General features: G+C 37.2%; 1 protein-coding gene across 4 annotated transcripts in view; it reads left to right on the top strand.

Moving 5' to 3' along the window:
* The window catches only part of FCHSD2 (FCH and double SH3 domains 2), a 292,291-nt gene that overhangs the window by 248,476 nt on the left and 22,792 nt on the right, over positions 1-21,023 (top strand). For 2 of the 4 annotated variants that reach the window (XM_067750245.1, XM_067750244.1), the window contains 2 exons: positions 5,904-6,008; positions 16,150-16,311. In XM_067750245.1, coding sequence (XP_067606346.1) covers positions 5,904-6,008; positions 16,150-16,311 — 267 coding nt within the window. The remainder of the gene's footprint in view (positions 1-5,903; positions 6,009-16,149; positions 16,312-21,023) is intronic. The other 2 variants (XM_067750247.1, XM_067750246.1) reach the window with 1 other exon arrangement.

Here is a 21,023-nt window from a genome sequence, read left to right as displayed (position 1 = left end):
TTTAAAAAGACATAGATAAGTGGAAAGACATCCTCCTTTCACAGAATGGAAGATAGTGTTAAGATGACTTACCACCCCAAATGATCTACAGATTCAATGCAATCCCTATGAAAATCTTAACAGTATTTATTGCAGAAATAGAAAAACCTACCATAAAATTCATATGGAATCTCAAGGGACTCCAAGTACCCAAAACAGTCTTGAAAAAATAATGATGTTGGAGGACTCATACTTCCAAACTTCAAAACTTATTACAAAACTGCAGTATTCAAGACATTGTAGTACTAGCATAAGAACATAGAGACCAGTGGAATAGAAGTCTCAATATTTTTAAAATACCATTTATCTCCAAGTTAGTCCATATATAGAATGAAATCCAAGTGAAACACCCAGCAGGGTTTTTTTGTAGAAATTGACAAAATGCTTCTAAAACATACATGGAAATGCAAATGATCTGGTATAGCCAAAGCAATTTTGAAAAATAGGGATAAAGTTAGAGGGCTTACTCTACTTCATTTCAAGACACAAAACTGCAGTAATCAAGATGTTACTGTATTGGTGTAAGAACAGGCTTATAGATAAATGGAACAAAGTGAAGAGTCTAGAAATAGGCACACACATATATGGTCAACTGATTTTTAACAAAGATGTAACAAACTTGTAAAAATGCTAAATAAAATGTAATAAAAATAAATCCAACTGTGTTTTAAGCACATGACTAGGGTACAAGGACGATTCAACATTAGAAAATATATCAGTATAATAAAATGCGTTTATAGAATAAAGATGAAAAATTATATAATTATTGTCATAGTTGCCAATAAAGCACATAATAAAATGCTGTATGCCTTAGTGATTAAAAAGTAAAACGAAATTCCCAGCCAGCTGGATTAAGACTATTTCACTCTGACAGGGATAGCTTCCTGAAACTTAGAGCAAACATTATATCTGATGGTTGTATTAGTTTTCTATAGCTGCCATAACAAATTACCACAAACTTAGTGGCTTAAAACAATAGAAGTTTATTGTCTCACACTTCTATACATTAGAAGTCTGGGTGGGCTTCACTGGTTTTTCTGCTCTAGCTCTAACAAGACCGAAATCAAGGTGTCCACTGGGCTGGCGTCTGGGGGAGAATCCACTTCCAAGCTCATTCAGGTTGTTGTCAGAATCTAGTTCCTTATAACTGTAGGGCTGATAACAGTTCTTTAAACTGTAACAGCTAGGGGCTACTCTTAGCTCCTAGAGGGCACTCTCTCTGGTCCTTGCACATGGGCTCCTACATCAGAGTCAGCAGCAGTGCATTGCATCCTTCTCATGCTTGGAATCTCTCTGACTTCTCTTTTGGCCTGTCTCTCATCTCACTCCAGCCAGAGAAAGTTCTCTGCCTGTGAGGAGTCATGTGATGAGATTGGACTTGCTCAGATAATCCAGACGTTAATCTGTGTTAAGGTCTATAACTCTAATATATCAGTAAATTATGTCTTACATATACACATTTCCAGGGATTAGAGTGTGGACATCTTTGGAGACCATTCTACCTACCACAATGATAAAACAAGAAAACAGTACCTGTGATCACCACTTAATCAATGCTCTTAATGAAAGAAAGATAAGGTGTTTAAATATTTGGAAGAGGTACATCTGTCATTACTTATAGATGAGGTGATTGTGTACCCCCCCACAAATATAAGAGACCCAGCTGTCAAACTATCAGACATAGTTAAGAGTTCAGTAAAGTCAATAGAAACAAGACTACATACAAAAATCATTAGTTTTCATATTAGCTAGAAATAATAATCAATTGCAAAATGCAGTTGGAAAAAAATTATTCACCACAGCAATAAAATACTGATAAATCAACCAGTGTCATGACCTGTAAGAAGAAAGACTTTTTTTTTTATCAAAGAAGACATGGGTAATTAGAGAGATTCAAATATTGTAGATTTTTTTTTAACTTTTAAATTCTTTTTTTTATTGATGTATAGTTGATTTATAATATTATGTGTTTCAGATGTACAACATACTGATCCACAATTTTTAAAGATTATACTCCATTTGTTATATTATAAAATATTGGATGTATTCCCTGTGCTGTACAGTACACCCCTGTAGCTTTTTGACTTTATGCATGTCTGTACCTCTTAATCCCGTACCCCTGTTTTGCCCCTGCCCCCTTCTCTCTCCCCGCTGGTAACCACTAGTTTGTTCTTTATATCTGTGAGTCTGTTTCTTTTTTGTTATTTTCATTAGTTTGTTTTATATTTTAGATTCCACATATAAGTGATAACATACAGTATTTGTCTTTCTCTGTCTGACTTTTTTTATGTGGTTTTTAAATTAAATTTATTTGTAATTTCAGTGAAATCCCAATGAAACTTAGAAAATATTTTTAGAGAAACTTCACAGTCTGATCCTAAAATGTATCTGAATGTATCTGAATTCTTGTACAAGAATAGCCAGTAACAACAATAATGAGACATTTGTGCCTTAACACATACTGAAAGATGCAGTAATGATTATAGTAATTAAAACTGTAGTATCATACAAGAGTTAACAAATATATCAAAAAAAATGATCTGTGTATGTATGGACCTTTAGCTGTTGATTCAAACAAACCACCCTAAAAAGTCAGTTTCAGGCAGACAGGGAATTTTAATGGTGAACAGCATATTTTTTACATATATATATATATATATATATATATATATTTATTTATTTATTTATTTATTTATTTATTTATTTATTTATTTATTTATTTATGGCTGCGTTGGGTGTTCATTGCTGCCTGTGGGCTTTATCTAGTTGTGGCGAGCAGGGGCTACTCTTCATTGTGGTACACGGGCTTCTCATTGCAGTGGCTTCTCTTGTTGTGGAGCACGGGCTTCACTAGTTGCGGCACGTGGGTTCAGTAGTTTTGGCTCACAAGCTGTAGAACCCAGGCTCAGTAGTTGTGGCGCATGGGCTTAGTTGCTCCTTGGCATGTGGGATCTTCCTGGACCAGGGCTCGAACCTGTGTCCCTGCATTGGCAGGCGGGTTCTTAACCACTGCACCACCAGGGAAGCCCTGAACAGCATATTAAGGCTACCAAGGAATTATTGTTAGGTTTGATAACAGTATTGTGGTTGTATTTTTTTTAAGTTCATGTTTTTAGAGACTTTCACTAAAACATATAGGAATGAAATGACAAGATGTCTGGAATTTGCTTTAAAATGCTTTAGCACAAGAAAAATAAAGGATAGTAGGTAAAGCAAATGTGGAAAAGTCTCGTTAACTGTTGAATCTTAGTGATCAATATATAGGAGTTCATCATACTAGTCTCTTTACTTTTGAGTATATTTGAAATATTTCATAATAAAAAGCATGTTGGACTTCCCTGGTGGTGCAGTGGTTAAGAATCCGCCTGCCAGTGCAGAGAACACGGTCCCGGTCCCTGAACATGAACATGAGCCCTGGTCCCAGAATATCCCACATGCCGTGGAGCAACTAAGCCCATTCTCCACAACTACTGAGCCCATGTGCTGAAACTACTGAAGCCTGTGCGCCTAGAGCCCGTGCTTCACAGCAAAAGAAGCCACAGCAATGAGAAGCCCGTGCACCACAAGGAAGAGTAGCCCCCACTTGCCACAACTAGAGGAAGCCTGCGCACAGCAGCGAAGACCCAATGCAGCCAAAAATAAATAAATAAATAAATATTAAATTACTTTTAAAAAAATTTATAAAAAATAAGTAAATCAAAAACATGTTAATGGTATTTCAACTCTTTGGGGAAAGGATTTATTCGGTAAATCGCATTAAAGCAATTGTCTGTGTATTGGGGAAAAAATATGCAGTTAGATTTCTCCCTTCTGCCATATACAAGGTAAATTTCAAAAGAATTAAAGAGCTAAATGCTAGACACAAGACTACTAAAAACTAAAAAACATATAGAATATTTTTGGCATATTACCAGTGGCTTCTTAAGTAAGAAGCAAAACCCAGAACCCATAAAGTAAGATGCTTGATAAATATGACTACATAAAAAATTTCTGTAAAACAAAAGAACTTTTAAAAGTTAAGAGAAAGGGGGCTTCCCTGGTGGCGCAGTGGTTGGAGTCCGCCTGCCAGTGCAGGGGACGTGGGTTCGTGCTGCGGTCCGGGAAGATCCCACATGCCGCAGAGCAGCTGGGTCCGTGGGCCATGGCCGCTGGGCCTGCGCATCTGGAGCCTGTGCTCTGCAGTGGGAGAGGCCACAACGGTGAGAGGCCCACGTACCGCAAAAAAAAAAAAAAAAAGTTAAGAGAAAGGGAATAGAATGGGAGGAAATATTTGTGACATAAATAACAGAAAAAGGACTAATATCTGGAAGGAAATATATTTAAGTAATAAGAAAAAGACAAAAAAGTAGAAAAATGGTTAGAGGATATGAACTGCCTATTTATAAAAGTAGAAATAGAGATGACCAGCAACATATGAAATGATATTCTATTACAGAGAAATGAAAATTGAAACAATAAGATAATTTTTATAAAATTTCAAAGATTGACAATATCCAGTGTTGGTGAAATGTAGAGAAACGTGCTCTTACACACTACTAGAAGAGTAGGTACAGCCTTTTGTGAGCAATTTGGCAATGTCTATAAAAATGTACAGTTTCCACTTATGTGTTTTTACCTTAGATAAATATTCCCGTATGTGTTCAAAGAATCATTGACTAGGTTGTTTGTACAGTACTGTTTATAGTATTGAGAAATTTGAAAACTCATATAGCAATGTAGTAAGAGTAAACAAAATATGGTATGGTTGAACTATTGAATCTGTGGATTAATTAGAGAATGAAGTCAATCAGTTTGTACACACACAAAAAGGTTTCTTAGACACATTGAAGGGAAGGTAGATCTCATTTTATTATTTTTCAAACAAAACTGTACAAAGCATGTAAGGAAATACATAAGAGATGGCTTGATAAAATACAAATAAATTGATGGGACAGTCTTTATCTTGGGGTGGGGAGCACATGGTGGGGTATGAAGATACAACAGACTTTTTACCATTTTGTATTAGTTGTTATTTAGAAACAATGCTTTATATTCATGTAATTTTTAAAAATTAAAGGTATACATATCAAAACATGCAATTCAAATGAGGTTTATAGATAGTGCCAGTGTCAATTTTCTGGGTGTTATATTGTACTATAGTTAGATAAGTTGTTACCCTTGGGGGAAGCTGGGTGAAGGGACTCTACTACTTTTGCAACTTCCTGTAAGTCTATAATTATTTCAGAAGTTTTTTTTTTTTTTTAACATCTGTATTGGAGTGTAATTGCTTTACAATGGTGTGTTAGTTTCTGCTGTATAACAAAATGAATCAGCTATACATATACATATATCCCCATATCTCCTCCCTGTTGCATCTCTATCCCACCCCTCTAGGTGGTCACAAAGCACCGAGCTGATTTCCCTGTGCTATGCAGCTGCTTCCCACTAGCTATCTATTTTACATTTGGTAGTGTATATATGTCCATGCCACTCTCTCACTTCTTCCCAGCTTACCCTTCCCCCTCCCTGTGTTCTCAAGTCCATTCTCTACGGCTGCGTCTTTGTTCCTGTCCTGCCCCTAGGTTCTTCAGACCCTTTTTTTTTTTAGATTCCATATATATGTGTTAGCATATGGTATTAGTTTTTCCTTTCTGACTTAACTTCACTCTGTATGACAGTCTCTAGGTCCATCCACCTCACTACAAATAACTCAGTTTTCAGAGGTTTTTAAATTATCAAATAAATAAATGAAAACAAACGTTAAAAAGGGAATCATGGTCACTTGTCACTAAAGTCTTTAAAATTATCTAGATACTCTAGTCACTTTAAGGGAAAAAAAAGAGAAAAATAGAAAGCAATCATCATTTTCCTATTTTCTTTAATAGGTTCTAGATGATCTGGAATGTCATGGAGTTGCAGTTTCAGAACAAGGCCGAACAGAGTTGGAACAGAAAATAGATGAAGCTAGAGAAAATATTCGTAAAGCAGAGGTGAGGTGGCAGCTAATTGTGACATTTTGCCCAGCTCCAGCAATGTCACAGCCGTGATGTGGACCTTTAGAATTCAGTTTCTATACACTGATTAATTTGAAGATTGATTCACCATCTGTGTCCAGAGTATTCTTTTTGAGTGCCTGTTTCATACAAGGTAGTACACATAACAAAAAGACACTGAACCCATTATGAAGAGTTTATAATCATGAAACATCAAATAACGAAAGAATTAAGTTACAATAAAGATATTAATTTTAAAGTTTTCACAAGTTACGTAATAAATCAGTCAGCATAGTATAGAAATTGATACATATAAGTTCAGTGCCTAGAAAAGTCTCCCCCCGTATGAAAGGTTCACTGGATCCAGGGGCATAAGCTGACTTTTTAAGAATAGAGAAGAGTTGGTTAAGCAGACAAGGCAAAAGTTACAGCAGTGGATTTTAATCTTTTGTGGAGTCATGGGACCCTTTGAGGATCATATGAGAGTGTGAAACCCTCTCTACCACAAAAAAATGTACGTTTTATTTATAGTATTCAGAAGTTCATGTACCCTAGGCTAATATTCCGTGACCTAGAGGGGGAGAAGTTGAGATGGAAAGAAAAGTTATTTGCAAAGGAGGAAGATATAAGATGTAGTTTGGCAGTTGGATTTGATTAGCATGGAGGATTTTTGTAAAGAAATGTGGTAGAAAGTAAGGAAAGTCATTGTGGTTAAGACCAGTTCATGAAGGACCTGTGCACACTTGTATTTAGTTATCTATCCAGTGCAACATAGTGAAGGGACGTGGAAGTAGACATTAAAAAAACACTGCGGGGCTTCCCTGGTGGCGCAGTGGTTGAGAGTCCGCCTGCCGATGCAGGAGACATGGGTTCGTGCCCCGGTCCGGGAAGATCCCACATGCCATGGAGCGGCTGGGCCCGTGAGCCATAGCCGCTGAGCCGGCGCGTCCGGAGCCTGTGCTCCGCAACGGGAGAGGCCACAACAGTGAGAGGCCCGCATACCGCAAAAAAAAACACAAAAAAACAAAAAAAACACTGCGACTGTCCAGCCTTCAGCAAGAATATGTTCTTGTTAGGAAGGCTTAAAGAATGCCCAAGATAACTAAGACTGTAAAGCATAAGTGCCAAGGAGTGGTCCACACGAGTGTACTTAACACTTAAGGAACCCAAAGGACACAGAGGTCACTGTGGGAGTTGTTAGGACAGGTAACACAAGGAGATAGGACTTAAGATGGATATTGACAGATGAAAAAGAGATAGCACAGACTTATGCCATGCAACCTCAAGAGGCAGAACTTGAACTGAAAGAAGGTAGGAAGGAGGCAGATTTGAGCTTGCTACTGGGAAATACTTTCTAACAGATCTGCCCAATGGCAAAATAAGCTGCCCTAAGATATAGTGCAGCACTATAAGTGTATAAGAAGATGCTATACAAGAAATTCTTGTATTGGGTTGAGCATTAATCTAAGCTAGTGATTTTCAAATACGCTCTCAGATCTCTAGAGGTTTTGAGGCAGTATTTCAGTGATGGGGGCGGGGCAAGGAGTGGGGGTTGGTAGTAAGTGGAGAGGCAGCATCAGCAAAGACAGGGAATATGAGCATGTTTCTGGCACAGCCCCATGGAAGTGATCTGAACCAGAAGAGGCTTGCTATCTTGCTATCTGCCTGGTCTAGAGAAGCCCCAGTAACCCCAGCTCGCCTTCATTCCTGGCACATGATCCACAGCCTCCATAGTGAAGAGAGCAGAGTGAACGATAAATAGCCATTTTCCTCACTGAACTCAGGGTCATGGCTAAACCGCTGCCCTAGGGTTCTGGCCAAGCACGTTGGCAGGCTCTTGCCTACTTTGAGAAATGTTGCCTTGTGTAGAAGAACTTTTCTTGTTCGTTTCTCCAGACTCTGTGTGAAGCCAGTTTCAGAGCCTTGACAGAACAGGACAAGTCTCAGAAGTTTTCTGAAGGGTGTGTTCTCTCATGTATTTTCCATTTCCAGACTTCATCCATGGTGTCACTGTCTGGTACCCTACCTCCACCATGCCCTTCAGTAGTAGCAGTAGTAGGTATCAATCACACAAAGTCTGCATTTAGGCTGAATGACCTGTTATTTCCATGAATGTGCTAAACTGCCCTCTGTTTGTTAGCTTAAAGCTAAAAGTATGAAGTGAGAGTCCCACAACAGAACGTCTCATCTCTCCTAATACTAGTATTTAAGTCTGCAGTCTCAAAGGTAATTTTCTTACCAAAAATATGCAATATGCTAAAAACCGTGATGCCAGATCCATTATCTCAGTTTTGAATATCTGTGAAATGTAGTTTATCCTACTGCTATCTTAAAGCAATCTCTTACTTGATTTCCACTTATCAGTTACAAAAAATAACCCAGCTAAAATTAGATGGAAAATATGAGGGTAGTATTAGAGTATTATTTACAAGATTGTCATAATGAAATTTTTGCATAGACTAGACCACAAGAGCCTTCAGAGGAATTGACAGTAATGGTTTCAATAGATTCTCTTTTTCTTTTTTCTGCCTGTGTATCATTTGTATTGGATTTTCTCTTTCAATAGTTATTATAAATACACAAAAGAGAGTAAACTAGTTAAAATTCCATTATGTCCTTTATGTTTGGTTTTTAACTCCTGCAACATGAATGCTACCCTCCCTTGTTGATTAATCTGCTTTATCCAGTATTTTCTATAATGTGTTTCCATTCAGTGTTGCTAATTAGAATAGAAACCTTTGTGGCACTCAGTAATAGATTAAAGAAATTTTTCCAGTCATAATAAATTGAAACTGTAAATGGCCTGTGCTTTTCCAAAGAATAGGAATAGTATACTATTTCCAAAGAATAGTATAATAGAGGTTATATAGTGATTAATTAATTATTGGCTGGTTAATTCGGGGACAGACTCACTAATTCATTAGGTTAACAAACACTTAATGAGTATCTGCTGCGTGCCAGATACTGATGAATATACTAGATATACATTGATGAACAACCTATTGTTATATTGTTATGATCTCTACGACTATCACAAGAATATTTGTACTAGCTGTGCTACTCTTTGCAGCCCCTGACTAATTTAAGAATTGGATTGAGGCAATAACTGCTTAAATTAAACTTTAATAACAATTTTCTTAACCTGGTATTTAGGTATTTGAATTTTTTGAAATGCCTTTTGTCATACGGATACACACACATTCTTGATCTGACATATCATACCTATTTTTAAGGTAGCTTGCCAGGAAACCAAGAGTTTTAAATGCCCTTTTTGGAAGCTGTACATGACTTATGTTTCAGGATACAATTATTTTTTTGTGTATTTAAATTGTACCTTTATCTGGGTTGAGGGCAGTTTTTTCTCTTTTTCAACAGTGAAATGTTTAACACAAAGAGGAGGAAGTTAATGTAAGAAGTCAAAGATACCCAGAAATTTTTAATGATATTTTATACATGTTAGGTATTAATGTCTGCAGGAGGAACTATAAACTATATGACTCTTTCTCCAAGATATTAACTAAATTTTATGATCTGAATTGAATGTTCATTTGAAAGCCAAAATACATGGTATCAAATGAATTAACAAAACCAAAACTAAAATCACTTCTTGTCTATATAAACACATTTTAATAGATACCATTTTTTTAAATTATCATCTCATAAGTTTCTCTTGTACATGAGGAATTCAAAATTACAATGTCACTGTTGTACTCAATGACTCAAAAATGGTAAGACCCTTGCCATAATGCTATAAGAGAAGTCGAAAAACCTCAGCTGCATAAAATGTGAGGCCTCATTACTACAAGGTTAATGAAATGCTAAGGGTGACCCTGCTATAAAAACAAAATTTCCAATCATATTATATCCAAATTTATATTACCTCCAGACTTGTTATTGTGGGGTTTCACTGTACTCTTATAATGTAGTATGTTAGTAGACCTCTTAACTAACCACTTTCTTCAATTTTTATTGTGAAAATTTTCAAACATACAAAAAAGATGAAGAATAAATATGTATTTTCCAATATGCTAAATTCAACTATTAATATTTTGCAATATTAAATTTATGTGTTTATTTCTATACTATAAAATGGAAGCTAAGTTTAAAGATCTGACTATAGTCTATATTTTAGGCAAGAATACTTTATAAATGATGTTGTGTTTTTCATCACAGTATGCTTTTACCAAGTTTTCTCACTACTGATGCTAAGAATAGTCACTTTCAATTCAGGTGGCACTACCAAATCTTTCTACTGTTAAAGTTCTTTTTTCTTTTTCCATTGCAATTAACAAGTACTAGTCACCTCCAGGGACAGCAAATGAGTATTTTTCTCCCTTTCTTAAGTATTATTACTATGTCATGGAATTTTAAAAATCAACTTTATTAAGGCATAATATACATAAAATAAAATGTAGCCATTTCAAGTAAACACTTTAATGTGCTTTGATAAATGCGCACCCCTAAATATCCACTGCCACAATCAAGATATAAAATATTTCTGTCACCCCAGAAGGTTCTTTTGTGGCCAGGCAACAGCTGATCTGCTTTCTGTCGTATAGGTTAGTTCAACTCCAACAACATGAATAATAGATCACTTGATATTGTCCTATACATCACATATAAAGATCACCCCACACACTTTTATCCAGCCTTATTTTTTATCATAATCTCAGTTTGATGAGTTATTATGTATTCAAGTTCACTAATCCTTTCTTCTGTAGTGTATAACCTGCTATTAAGGCTATTCTGTGAATTGTGATTTCAGATATTACATTTTTAGCTCTATGAATTATATTTGGTTCTTTATATCTTCCAGTTCACTCCCATTTATCTTCATGTTGTCCTTTAAATCCTTAAGTATGTTTATGATAGTGACTTCAAAGTCCTCATCTACTCATTCCATCATATCTGTGATTTCTGGCTCTCTTTCTATTGACTGATGTTTCCTTTGGTTATGGCTCATATTTTTCTGCTATTCAAATACTTAGTACTATTTTTTACTGAATACTAGGAATTGTGACTCTTTGGCTGTTGAGTTTCTGGATTCTCTTTTCTTATTTTAAAGCCTGTTGAGTTTTGTTTGGGCAGCCAGCTCAGTTTGATCTGTTCAAGGCCTGTTTTTAAGCTTTGGGTTGGTTTAGAGTAGCCTTTCCAGTAGGGCTAATTTAGCCTTATTACTAATGAATTTCCTTTCTGCAGTTTCTTCTTTTGCCATGAGTATCCAACAAGGTCTCTGGTCTCTCAACTCTGGCTGGATGGAACTGCAACATCTTTCAGCCCTATACAATCTCTGGGAGTTTTTCAGTTCATAGCTCCACGGTAGATGTTCTTTCCCCAGTACTTATTCTTTACAAAGTCTCCTCATGGAGTCCCACCTTACGTATTACAATTTATTATAGATTTTTATTCATTTAATCTATTTTCAGTATTACAGTTGTCCGTCTTTAAGCCCAATATTGTCTAAATTTGGCCATTGAGAGTCCATTTAAGCTGACTTCTGTGTCCTTTTGACATTACTCCCACTAGTCTTTGAACATTTTTTGCTTTCTAGCACAACAAGCTATCTTAGGCTCACCTTGTATTTTCCCTGCCCAGGCTTAGAATTAGCCTTTTCTCCAAGAAGCTCTGCTTTCTTTTAATATAGAATAGTATTTAGACACCAAAGTCTAGGCTGTGAAGGTGCTTATTGTTATGGGTGTCATTTATTTCTTGGCCCTTCCTTTGTTGTTAGAGCTAGGAATTTTTTTTAAATCATGAGTTCATATTGATATTTTCAATTCAAATTTAAAATTGGAAAGATTTTATTAAACTTCTTTATTTTATATTTATATCTTTTTATCTTATATTGAAATTTTAAGTTCCTAATAATATTATACGATTTTTTATTTGCCTTATCTTACATCTATATTGAATGGTTTCAAAATTACAATGCAAATATTATTAATAGTAAATTGCTGAGTGAAATTTAAGATTTCTTTGAATGTAGAATATATCTCTACAAGGGTTTCTGCTTCTGATAATAAGGGGCTAGCTTATATCCTCTTTTAGATAACAATTATTAATAAGGGTAAAAATATTTAAAATACCTATTTGATAGAACTGGAAAATGACCCAAAGCATGTAAAATCTAGAGGGGAAAAGACTCTTCAGAGAATGGGACTATTCGTGGTGACATTTACATTTTACAGCTCTTTGTGAGGGGCTGTACAACTAAAATTCAAGCAGAGAAGGGCTTCCCTGGTTGCGCAGTGGTTAAGAATCTTCCTGCCAATGCAGGGGACACGGGTTCGAACCCTGTCCCAGGAAGATCCCACATGCTGTGGAGCAACTAAGCCCGTGTGCCACAACTACTGAGGCTGTGCTGTAGCGCCTGTGAGCTACAACTCCTGAACCCCGTGCACCTAGAGCCCCTGCTCCACAAGAAGACAAGCCACTGCAGTGAGAAGCCTGCGCACCGCAACAAAGAATAGCCCCCACGCCCAGCACCGAATACCCAACGCAGCCAAAAATAAATAAATAAATTTATTTATTTATTTTAAAAAATTCAAGCAGAGAGCCTAAGTCTTACTGGCTTGAGCTTGGATGTCAGGGAGTTCTCAAATTTGCATATAAATAACCATCCAAATCCTTGGCTAAACCTAAATAGACATGTGCAGCAGAAACTCCAAGGAACTTGGCAAGAAACAACAGCTAGGGCTTCCCTGGTGGCGCAGTGGTTGAGAGTCCGCCTGCCGATGCAGGGGACAAGGGTTCGTGCCCTGGTCCGGGAAGATCCCACATGCCGCGGAGCGGCTGGGCCCGTGAGCCATGGCTGCTGAGCCTGCGTGTCTGGAGCCTGTGTTCCGCAATGGGAGAGGTCACAACAGTGAGAGGCCCATGTACTGCAAAAAAAAAAAATCTAAGTTTGCAAATACCATGTTCCTCGATTGTTTGGTAAAGTACTGATAAGAATAAATCTTATGAAAACTAGATTACTTGGATTTGAGAAAACAGAATATACTTCTCTCTCTCTGTCTCTCTCTGTTTTCTTTGTTTCTTTGCTTCAGCAATTAAATGACTTACATTTATAACTTCCAAGAAGAGGTTTGTTGGTTCACTTATTTTTCAAAAACATTTCATTGCTTATATTAGTTTAAAATGCATACTAGAATGGTGCTGAGACAACTGGATATCCACATGCAGAAGAATGAAGTTGGACCCCTACTTCACACCATATAAAAAAATAAACTCAACTCAAAATGATCAAACACCCAAATATAACAGCTAAAGCTATAAAACTATTTTAAAAAACATAGGGATAAATCTTTGTGACCTTGGATTAATTTCTTAGATAAGACACCAAAAGCCCAAGCAACAAAAGAAAAAAATAGATAAATTGGACTTAATCAAACTTTTAAAAGTTTTATGCTTCACAAGACACTATCAAGAAGTGAAAGACCCACATAATGGGAAAAAAAATATTTGCAAATCATGTATCTGATAAGGGACTTTGATCTAGAATACATTAAAAACTTACAATAAAAAGACAAAGGCAAAAGCAGTAAAAAGACAGCCCAATTTAAACATGGACAAAGGTTCTGAGTAGACATTTCTCCAAAGAAGATATATAATGATCAGTAAGCACGTGAAAAGATGACATCGTTAGTCATCAAGGAAATACAAATCAAAACCACAGTGAGATACCACTTCACATCCACTAGGATGGCTAGAATCAAAAAGGGCAGACATTAACAAGGTTTGCCAGGATGTAAAGAAATGGTAACCCTCACCCTGCTGGTGTGATTGTTAAATGAGGTTGCTGCTTTGAAAAACAATCTGAAATTTCCCCAAATGGTTAAACATACCATTACTTTATGACTAAGCAATTCCAGTCCTAGGTATATAGCCACGTGAAATGAAAACATATGTCCACACTAGAACTTGTATACTAATGTTTGTAGCAACATTATTCATATTAGCTGAAAAGTTGAAACAACCCATCACCTGACAAATGGATAAACAAAATGTGTTCTACCCACAGTATCCATAAAAAGAAATGAAATACTGATACATGTTACAGCATGGATGAACTTCAACAACATTATGCTAAGTAAAAGAAGCCAGACACAAAACACCATATATTGTATGGTTCTATTTATATTAAATGTTCAGAATAGACAAATCTATAGAGAGAAAGGGTAGATTAGTGGTCCCATAGGCTACAGGGAATAAGTGATAAGGGAGCAATAACTGAAGGATATGGGTTTTTTTTTGGAGATGATTAAAATATTCTAAAATTGTACTACTATATTTAAAATGGATAACCAACAAGGACCTACTGTATAGCACAGGGAATTCTGCTCAATATTATGTAACAACCTAAATGGAAAAGAATTTGAAAAAGAATAGATACATGAATATGAATAAGTGAATCACTTTGCTGTACACCTGAAACTATCACAAACATTGTTAATCAACTATACTCCAATAGAAAATAAAAAGTTAAAAAAAAATAAAATTGTGATAATTGCACATATCTGTGAATATACTGTAAGCCAATTGCATTATACACTTTAAATGGGTGAATTGTATGATATGTGCACTTCATCTCAGTAAAGTTGTTACCAAAAAAAATTATTAGAAGAATAAGATTTTTACAAGACCGTTTACCAAATAGTGTGCCTGCAAGCCAAAAACTTTATATAAAGGTCTATATGATATCCAAAACCATTGAATTGTGTACTTGGAAATGACTAAGATGGTGAATTTTATGTAATATGAATTTGTCTCTTTGTGTGTGTGTGGCCACACCATGCCGCATGTGGGATCTTAGTTCCCCAACCAGGAATCAAACCCGTGCCCCCTGCAGTGGAAGGGCAGAATCTTAACCACTGGACCACCAGGGAAGTCCCTTTATCTCATTTTAAAATCTTAGGAATACAATATAAATTCAGCAATGAGAGCTCAGTGAAACAAGTCAGATGTCAGATCCTTTTTGATACAAACTCCCTCAGCAGAGAATCCAGAGAGTGATCAGAATCGCATACCAGAAAGGCTCAGTGAGCATACTTGTTTGTCCAGGATGTCCACAGAAGGCCATCAAGTGAAGGTCCTCAAAATTATCTCAGTGGAGCCTTCAAATGTTGAAGGAAGAGACAACCACTCTAATATGAGGAAGAATGAAGCTGAGTTTAGTACTTGCTAAAACAAAAGAGAATGATACTTACAAAATACAATCTTTCTGACAAAGTAGAACCAATGCAAAGAGTTTTGAGAAGTGTGGATTTCAGGGATTGGCAGATTTTCAAAACTGGGCATGTGTTACAGACTAGCTTTTAACTGGTGTGTAGGGATTGATGGACTGTTGGAAGCAGGAGTGGAAGCTTAACTGCTGATGATTACTGGAGTGAGGCTGTGGTTGATTGGCTGCCTTGCAGAAGCTTGGGGCTGTCACAGATTGGCTGACTCAGAGGCATGGCTATTGGAGTAAAGCAGTTACTGTTTGATTGGGACAGGTTTAAACTAATTCTATGATTACTTGCTTATGGCTTGGAACAAGAGCCAAAAAACAGACAGTGTTTCCTTTTCTTGAATTTGGAGCACAGGAACTTTTTATTCTCAATATCTTCTGTTTCTGACAGCTGCATCATAATTTAATATAAAATCTGTACTCAGTAGGCAGTCAGGAATTGTGGAAGTTTTTAAGCAGGGAAGTGACTGATGCGATCATTCGTAGACTTGTAAAAGATGGATTAAAGAGGAGAAGAGAAAGTCCAGGAAATGGGTTAGAAGGCCGTTGAAAATGCTAAATTTTGGTATGTTCTGAGGCGTAGCCTTATTAAAAGGAAAGGAAAGCAGACTTTATGGTGCATTAACATCTTCCTTTTGATAAGTTATATTTGATGTAACTTGTCAAAATGCAAGTGTGCCTTTTTCCATTGTCAGCAAGCTCTGATTCCTGTTCTTGTGTTCCCTTCCCTCTTCCCTTCTTCCCCTGTTCCTCTCTCCCTCTTGCCAAGTGAAAAATTAACATCTATGACAAGGAAGAATTGCTAATGAACATCAAGATTGTTCTAATTAATAAATCAGGAGTAACTTAAAAACAATCAATTTGAGGAAAAAATGCTCTGATTTCTGACCATTTTCTTGGTTTTCTTAGATAATTAAGTTGAAAGCTGAAGCCCGGCTGGACCTACTAAAGCAGATTGGTGTTTCCGTGGACACATGGCTAAAGAGTGCAATGAACCAAGTGATGGAAGAACTGGAAAATGAGCGATGGGCCCGCCTTCCTGCAGTGACCAATAATGGAACGTTACACTCGGTACGGTTTCTCTTCTTGGATACGATGGGCTGACTTCACTGCAGGATGCTATTCTTTGACTATGTAGCCAAACTTGATAATGGCCAAAATTTTAAAGAAAAAATAATGGTTTTGCTAATGGTTTGGGGTTTTTTCCTTTAGTCTGTCACTAATTGAGTTAAATTTAGTGCAGGAAAGCGAGAAGAAAAAAATAGTGCTTTTCTTAAAATGTGCAGTGAAAAGTATGTTATCACTAGTAGCTTTATCATTATCCCACTCATGAAGTAGATATGTTTCTTGTCTGGAGGTAGCAGGATAAAACTTTTAGTCTGATGTTTCCAGAGTTTTCAGAGGTCTTCCCAGGGTAATGAAAATAAACATCCAGGGAGTTGTAAACAATTGTAAAGAAGGGAAAGGAACACAGTCTGTGGCTTAGTCTGTTTAGTTCACAAGGGCTGTCACACTCTGCTCACAGTATCTTTCATCAGGGAGACAGTGCTGCAGGTATAGTTTTACAAACAAAGCCAGAACTCAAGCTTAAGTTTTCTTCCTCCAAATCCAGGGCTTTTTCCACTCTGATGTCATCCAGTCCAACCTTAGTTTTTCATCCTGGAGATCTGAGTATCAGAAAAGTTCAGTGATTTGCCTGATACTACATAGGTAGATATATAATGCCTCCCTGGTCAAACTAAAGTATTTTCTGCTGCTTTCTGCCTACCCATTATCCTCTCTCATCCAGTTTATTTCCATATGGCATTTATTACAATCTATACTTGTCTTCTTCTTTTCTTTTGTTTATTGTCTATCTTCTCTCGAATGTAATTTCCATGCCTACCTGGTTCACTGCTCTGCACAGCAAAGTACCTGGCACATAGTAGGTACTCAGTAAATGTCTGTTGAAGGACAGAGAATGAATTGATAGATAGATGGAATATAGCAAACTAAAAGCTAAAACTCTAATCTTCCGAATTTCCACTGTATCCGTAGTGCCTCTTCATTGTTTGTGCCTTTCAAATAAAAGGAATCCTTGCTAGAGAAATTGGCCAAAGTTTAAGAACATTCCTGGAAGTTTTATCAGTTTTTTCACATAGCATTCTGATTTTCTAATGAGAATACACTTGCATATTTAAAAAGGATTGTGTGTGGGTGTGCATATGAAGGAAAAACAATCTATTGAAGGTTTATTTTTATTTCACTATTAATGGTAATCTAACTGGGGGTAATAAGCACATATCACCCACATAACTTTGGGGTTAGAAGAACTTGCCCTGTTTCTAGTACAGCAGAGTTGCTCTGTCTCATGGAATGTCTCTTACTGTTGCATCTTTTAAAAGTCACAATTTCCATCTAATTCAGGTTATTCTATTGAACAGAACTTATGACGATGGCAAATTCCAGGCACATTCGTGCTTTTGGCTTCTTCAGCAGTACTGTTGGCAACCAATCAAACACATGATTTTCCTCAGACTAGCACCTTTTCTAACTAAATCAACTGGGTAGGCACTTATCACTTATGTGCCTACTTCCTGGGCAAATTGGAGATGACTTGGTCTTTCTCCTCAAAGAGCTTACAAGCTGGTAGAGCAGACAGATTTTTATGGATCTTAACAATACATGGCAGTGTATGACTGAGCTATTGTGTAGCAAACTCGAATTGCTAACTCCTAACTCATCAACACACCTTGGAAAAAGTCTCTGGGTTTCAGAGATTCTAAGATCCCTTCCAGCTCCAAAATCTCATGATTTTGTGAAATGCTATCAGAAAAGCTTAATATACCTCATTTTATTGCACTTCACAAATAATTGCATTTTTTAATGAAGTGAAGGTTTCCTTTTTCATTATTATTATATTTGTTATGGTGATCTGTGATCAGTGATCTGTGATGTTACTACTGTAGTGTTTTGGGGCACCATGAATCTTACCCATTGGGATACTTAATTGATATATGTTGTGTGTGTTCTGACTGCTCCCCCAACCAGCCATTCCTCTGTCTCTCTCCCTCTTCTCTGGCCTCCCTATACCCTGAGATGCAACAATATTGAAATTAGGCCACTTAATAACCTACAAAGTGTTCAAGTGAAAGGGAGAGTTGCACATCTCTCAATTTAAATCAAAAGCTAGAAATGATTAAGCTTAGTGAGGAAGGCATGTTGAAAACCAAGATAGGCCAAAAGCTAGGCCTCTTGAGCCACAGTTAGCCATGTTGTGAATGCAAAGGAAAAGTTCTTGAGGGAAGTTAAAAGTGCTACTCCAGTGAATACATGAATGATAAGAAAGCAAAAAAGCCTTATTGCTGGTAGAGAAGAAGTTTTAGAGGTCTGGACAGATGATCAAACCAGCCACAACATCCCCTTAAGCCAAAGCCTTAATCCAGAGCAAGGCCCTAACTCTGTTCAATTCTATGGAGGCTGAAAGAGGTGAGGAAGCTGCAGAAGAAAAGTTGGAAGCGAGCAGAGGTTCGTTCATGAGGTTTGAAGAGAGAAACAGTCCCATAATATAAAAGTGCAAGGTGAAGCAGCAAGTGCTGATGTGGAAGCTACAACAAGTTATCCAGAAGATCTAGCTAAGACCATTAATGAAGGTGGCTGCACTAAACAATAGATTTTCGGTGTAGACACAATAGCCTTATTGTGGGAAAAGATGCCATCTAGGACTTTCATAGTTAGAGAGAAGTCAATGCCTGGCTTCAGAACTTCAAAGGACAGGCTGACTCTCTCGTTAGGGGCTAACGAAGCTGATGATTTTAAGTTGAAGCCAGTGCTCATTTACCATTCTGAAAATCCTAGGGCCCTTAAGAATTACGCTGAATCTACTCTGCTTATTCTCTGTAAATGTAACAATAGAGCCTGGATGACAGTGTATCTGTTTACAACATGGTTTTCTGAATATTTTAAGCCCACTGTTAAGATCTGCTACTCAGAAAAAAAGATTGCTTTCAAAATATTACTGCTCATTGACAATGCACCTGGTCACCAAAGAGCTCTGATGGAGATGTACAGTGAGACTTACGTTGTTTTCATGCCTGCTAACACAATATCCCTTCTGTAGCCCATGGATCAAGGAGTAATTTTGATGTTCAAGTCTTATGATTTAAGATATACATTTCATAAGTCTATAGTTGCCATAGATAGTGATTCCTTTGATGGATCTAGGCAAAGTAAACTGAAAACCTTTTGGAAAGGATTCACCGTTCTAGATGCTATTTAGAACATTCATGATTCATGGGAAGAGGTCAAAATTTCAGTATGAACAGGACTTTGGAAGAGGTTGATTCCAATCCTCATGGATGACTTTGAGGGATTCAGGAATTCAGTGGAGGAAGTAACTGCAGATGTGGTGGAAATAGCAAGAGAACTAAAATTAGAAGTGGAGCCTGAAGATGTGACTGAATTGCTGCAATCTCATGATAAAACTTCAATGGATAAAGAGTTGCTTCTTATGGATGAGCAAAAAAAGTGGTTTCTTGGGACTTCCCTGCCAGTGCAGGGGACACAGGTTAAGAATCCACCTGCCAGTGCAGGGGACACAGGTTTCAACCCTGGTCCAGGAAGGTCCCACATACCGTGGAGCATATAAGCCTGTGCACCACAACTACTGAGCCCGTGCACCCTAGAGCCCACATGCCGCAACCACTGAGCCTGCGTGCTGCAGCTACTGGAGCCCGTGTGTCTAGAGCCCCCACTCCGCAACAAGAGAAGCCACTGCAATGAGAAGCCCATACACCGCAACGAAGAGTAGCCCCTGCTCGCCACAACTAGAGAAAGCCCATGCGCAGCAATGAAGACCCAACGCAGCCAAAAAAATAAAATTAATTAAATTAAATTTTTTTGAAAAAGTGGTTTCTTGAGATGGAATCTATTCCTGGTGAAGATGTTGTAGATTGTTGATATGACAACAAAAGATTTAGACTATTGCATGAACTTAGTTGATAAATCAGGGTTTGAGAGGTTTGCCTCCAGTTTTGAAAGAAGTTCTACTGTGGGTGAAATGCTACGAAATAGCACTGCATGCTACAGAGAAATCGTTCATGAGAGGAAGAGTCAATAAATGCAGCAAACTTCAGTGCTGTCTTATTTTAAGAAACTGCCACGGCCACCCCAGCGCTCAGCAACCACCACCCTGATCGGTCAGCATCCATCAACATCGAGGCAAGACCCTCCACCAGCAAAAAGATTACGACTCGCTGAAGACTCAGATGATGGTTAGCATTTTTTGGCAATAAAGTATTTCTTAAGGTATGTAAATTTTTTTAGACATAATGGTATTGCATGCTTAATAACTACAGTATAGTATAAACATAACTTTTATGTGCACTGGGAAACGAAAAAATTAGTTTGACTCACTTGTGGTAATCTCTTTACTGCGGTGGTCTGGAACCAAACCCATAATACTCCAAGGTTTGCCTATACCAGCTAGAAAAAGAGGAGAGAAGTTTGCCTCATGAAGGAAATGTCATTAAAGATAGTCCTTGAAGAATTTTAAAATTCTTCAAGAAAAGCTTGAGATAAAGAAAAGCTTCTGAGTATGAAGGAAGGAAATGAAGGCGATGTCCCTAGTATAGTGTCTGGCAGTGAGTAGTACAGTCTGGTTGTAAGTGTTGAATAAATTGGGTATTTTTGACAACTTTCCCAAAACAGCAGCTCATCTAGAGACATGTCATCCTCTGTGAAAGGAGCGTTTTGCAATCCCATTCCACTCTTTCTTCCCTCTAGTCGCTCTTACGGAGCCTGTG

This window comes from Pseudorca crassidens, chromosome 9 (assembly GCF_039906515.1).
Source record: "Pseudorca crassidens isolate mPseCra1 chromosome 9, mPseCra1.hap1, whole genome shotgun sequence".
NCBI classification, from domain to species: Eukaryota; Metazoa; Chordata; class Mammalia; order Artiodactyla; family Delphinidae; genus Pseudorca; species Pseudorca crassidens.
This window is presented reverse-complemented; position numbering and strand designations above follow the sequence as displayed.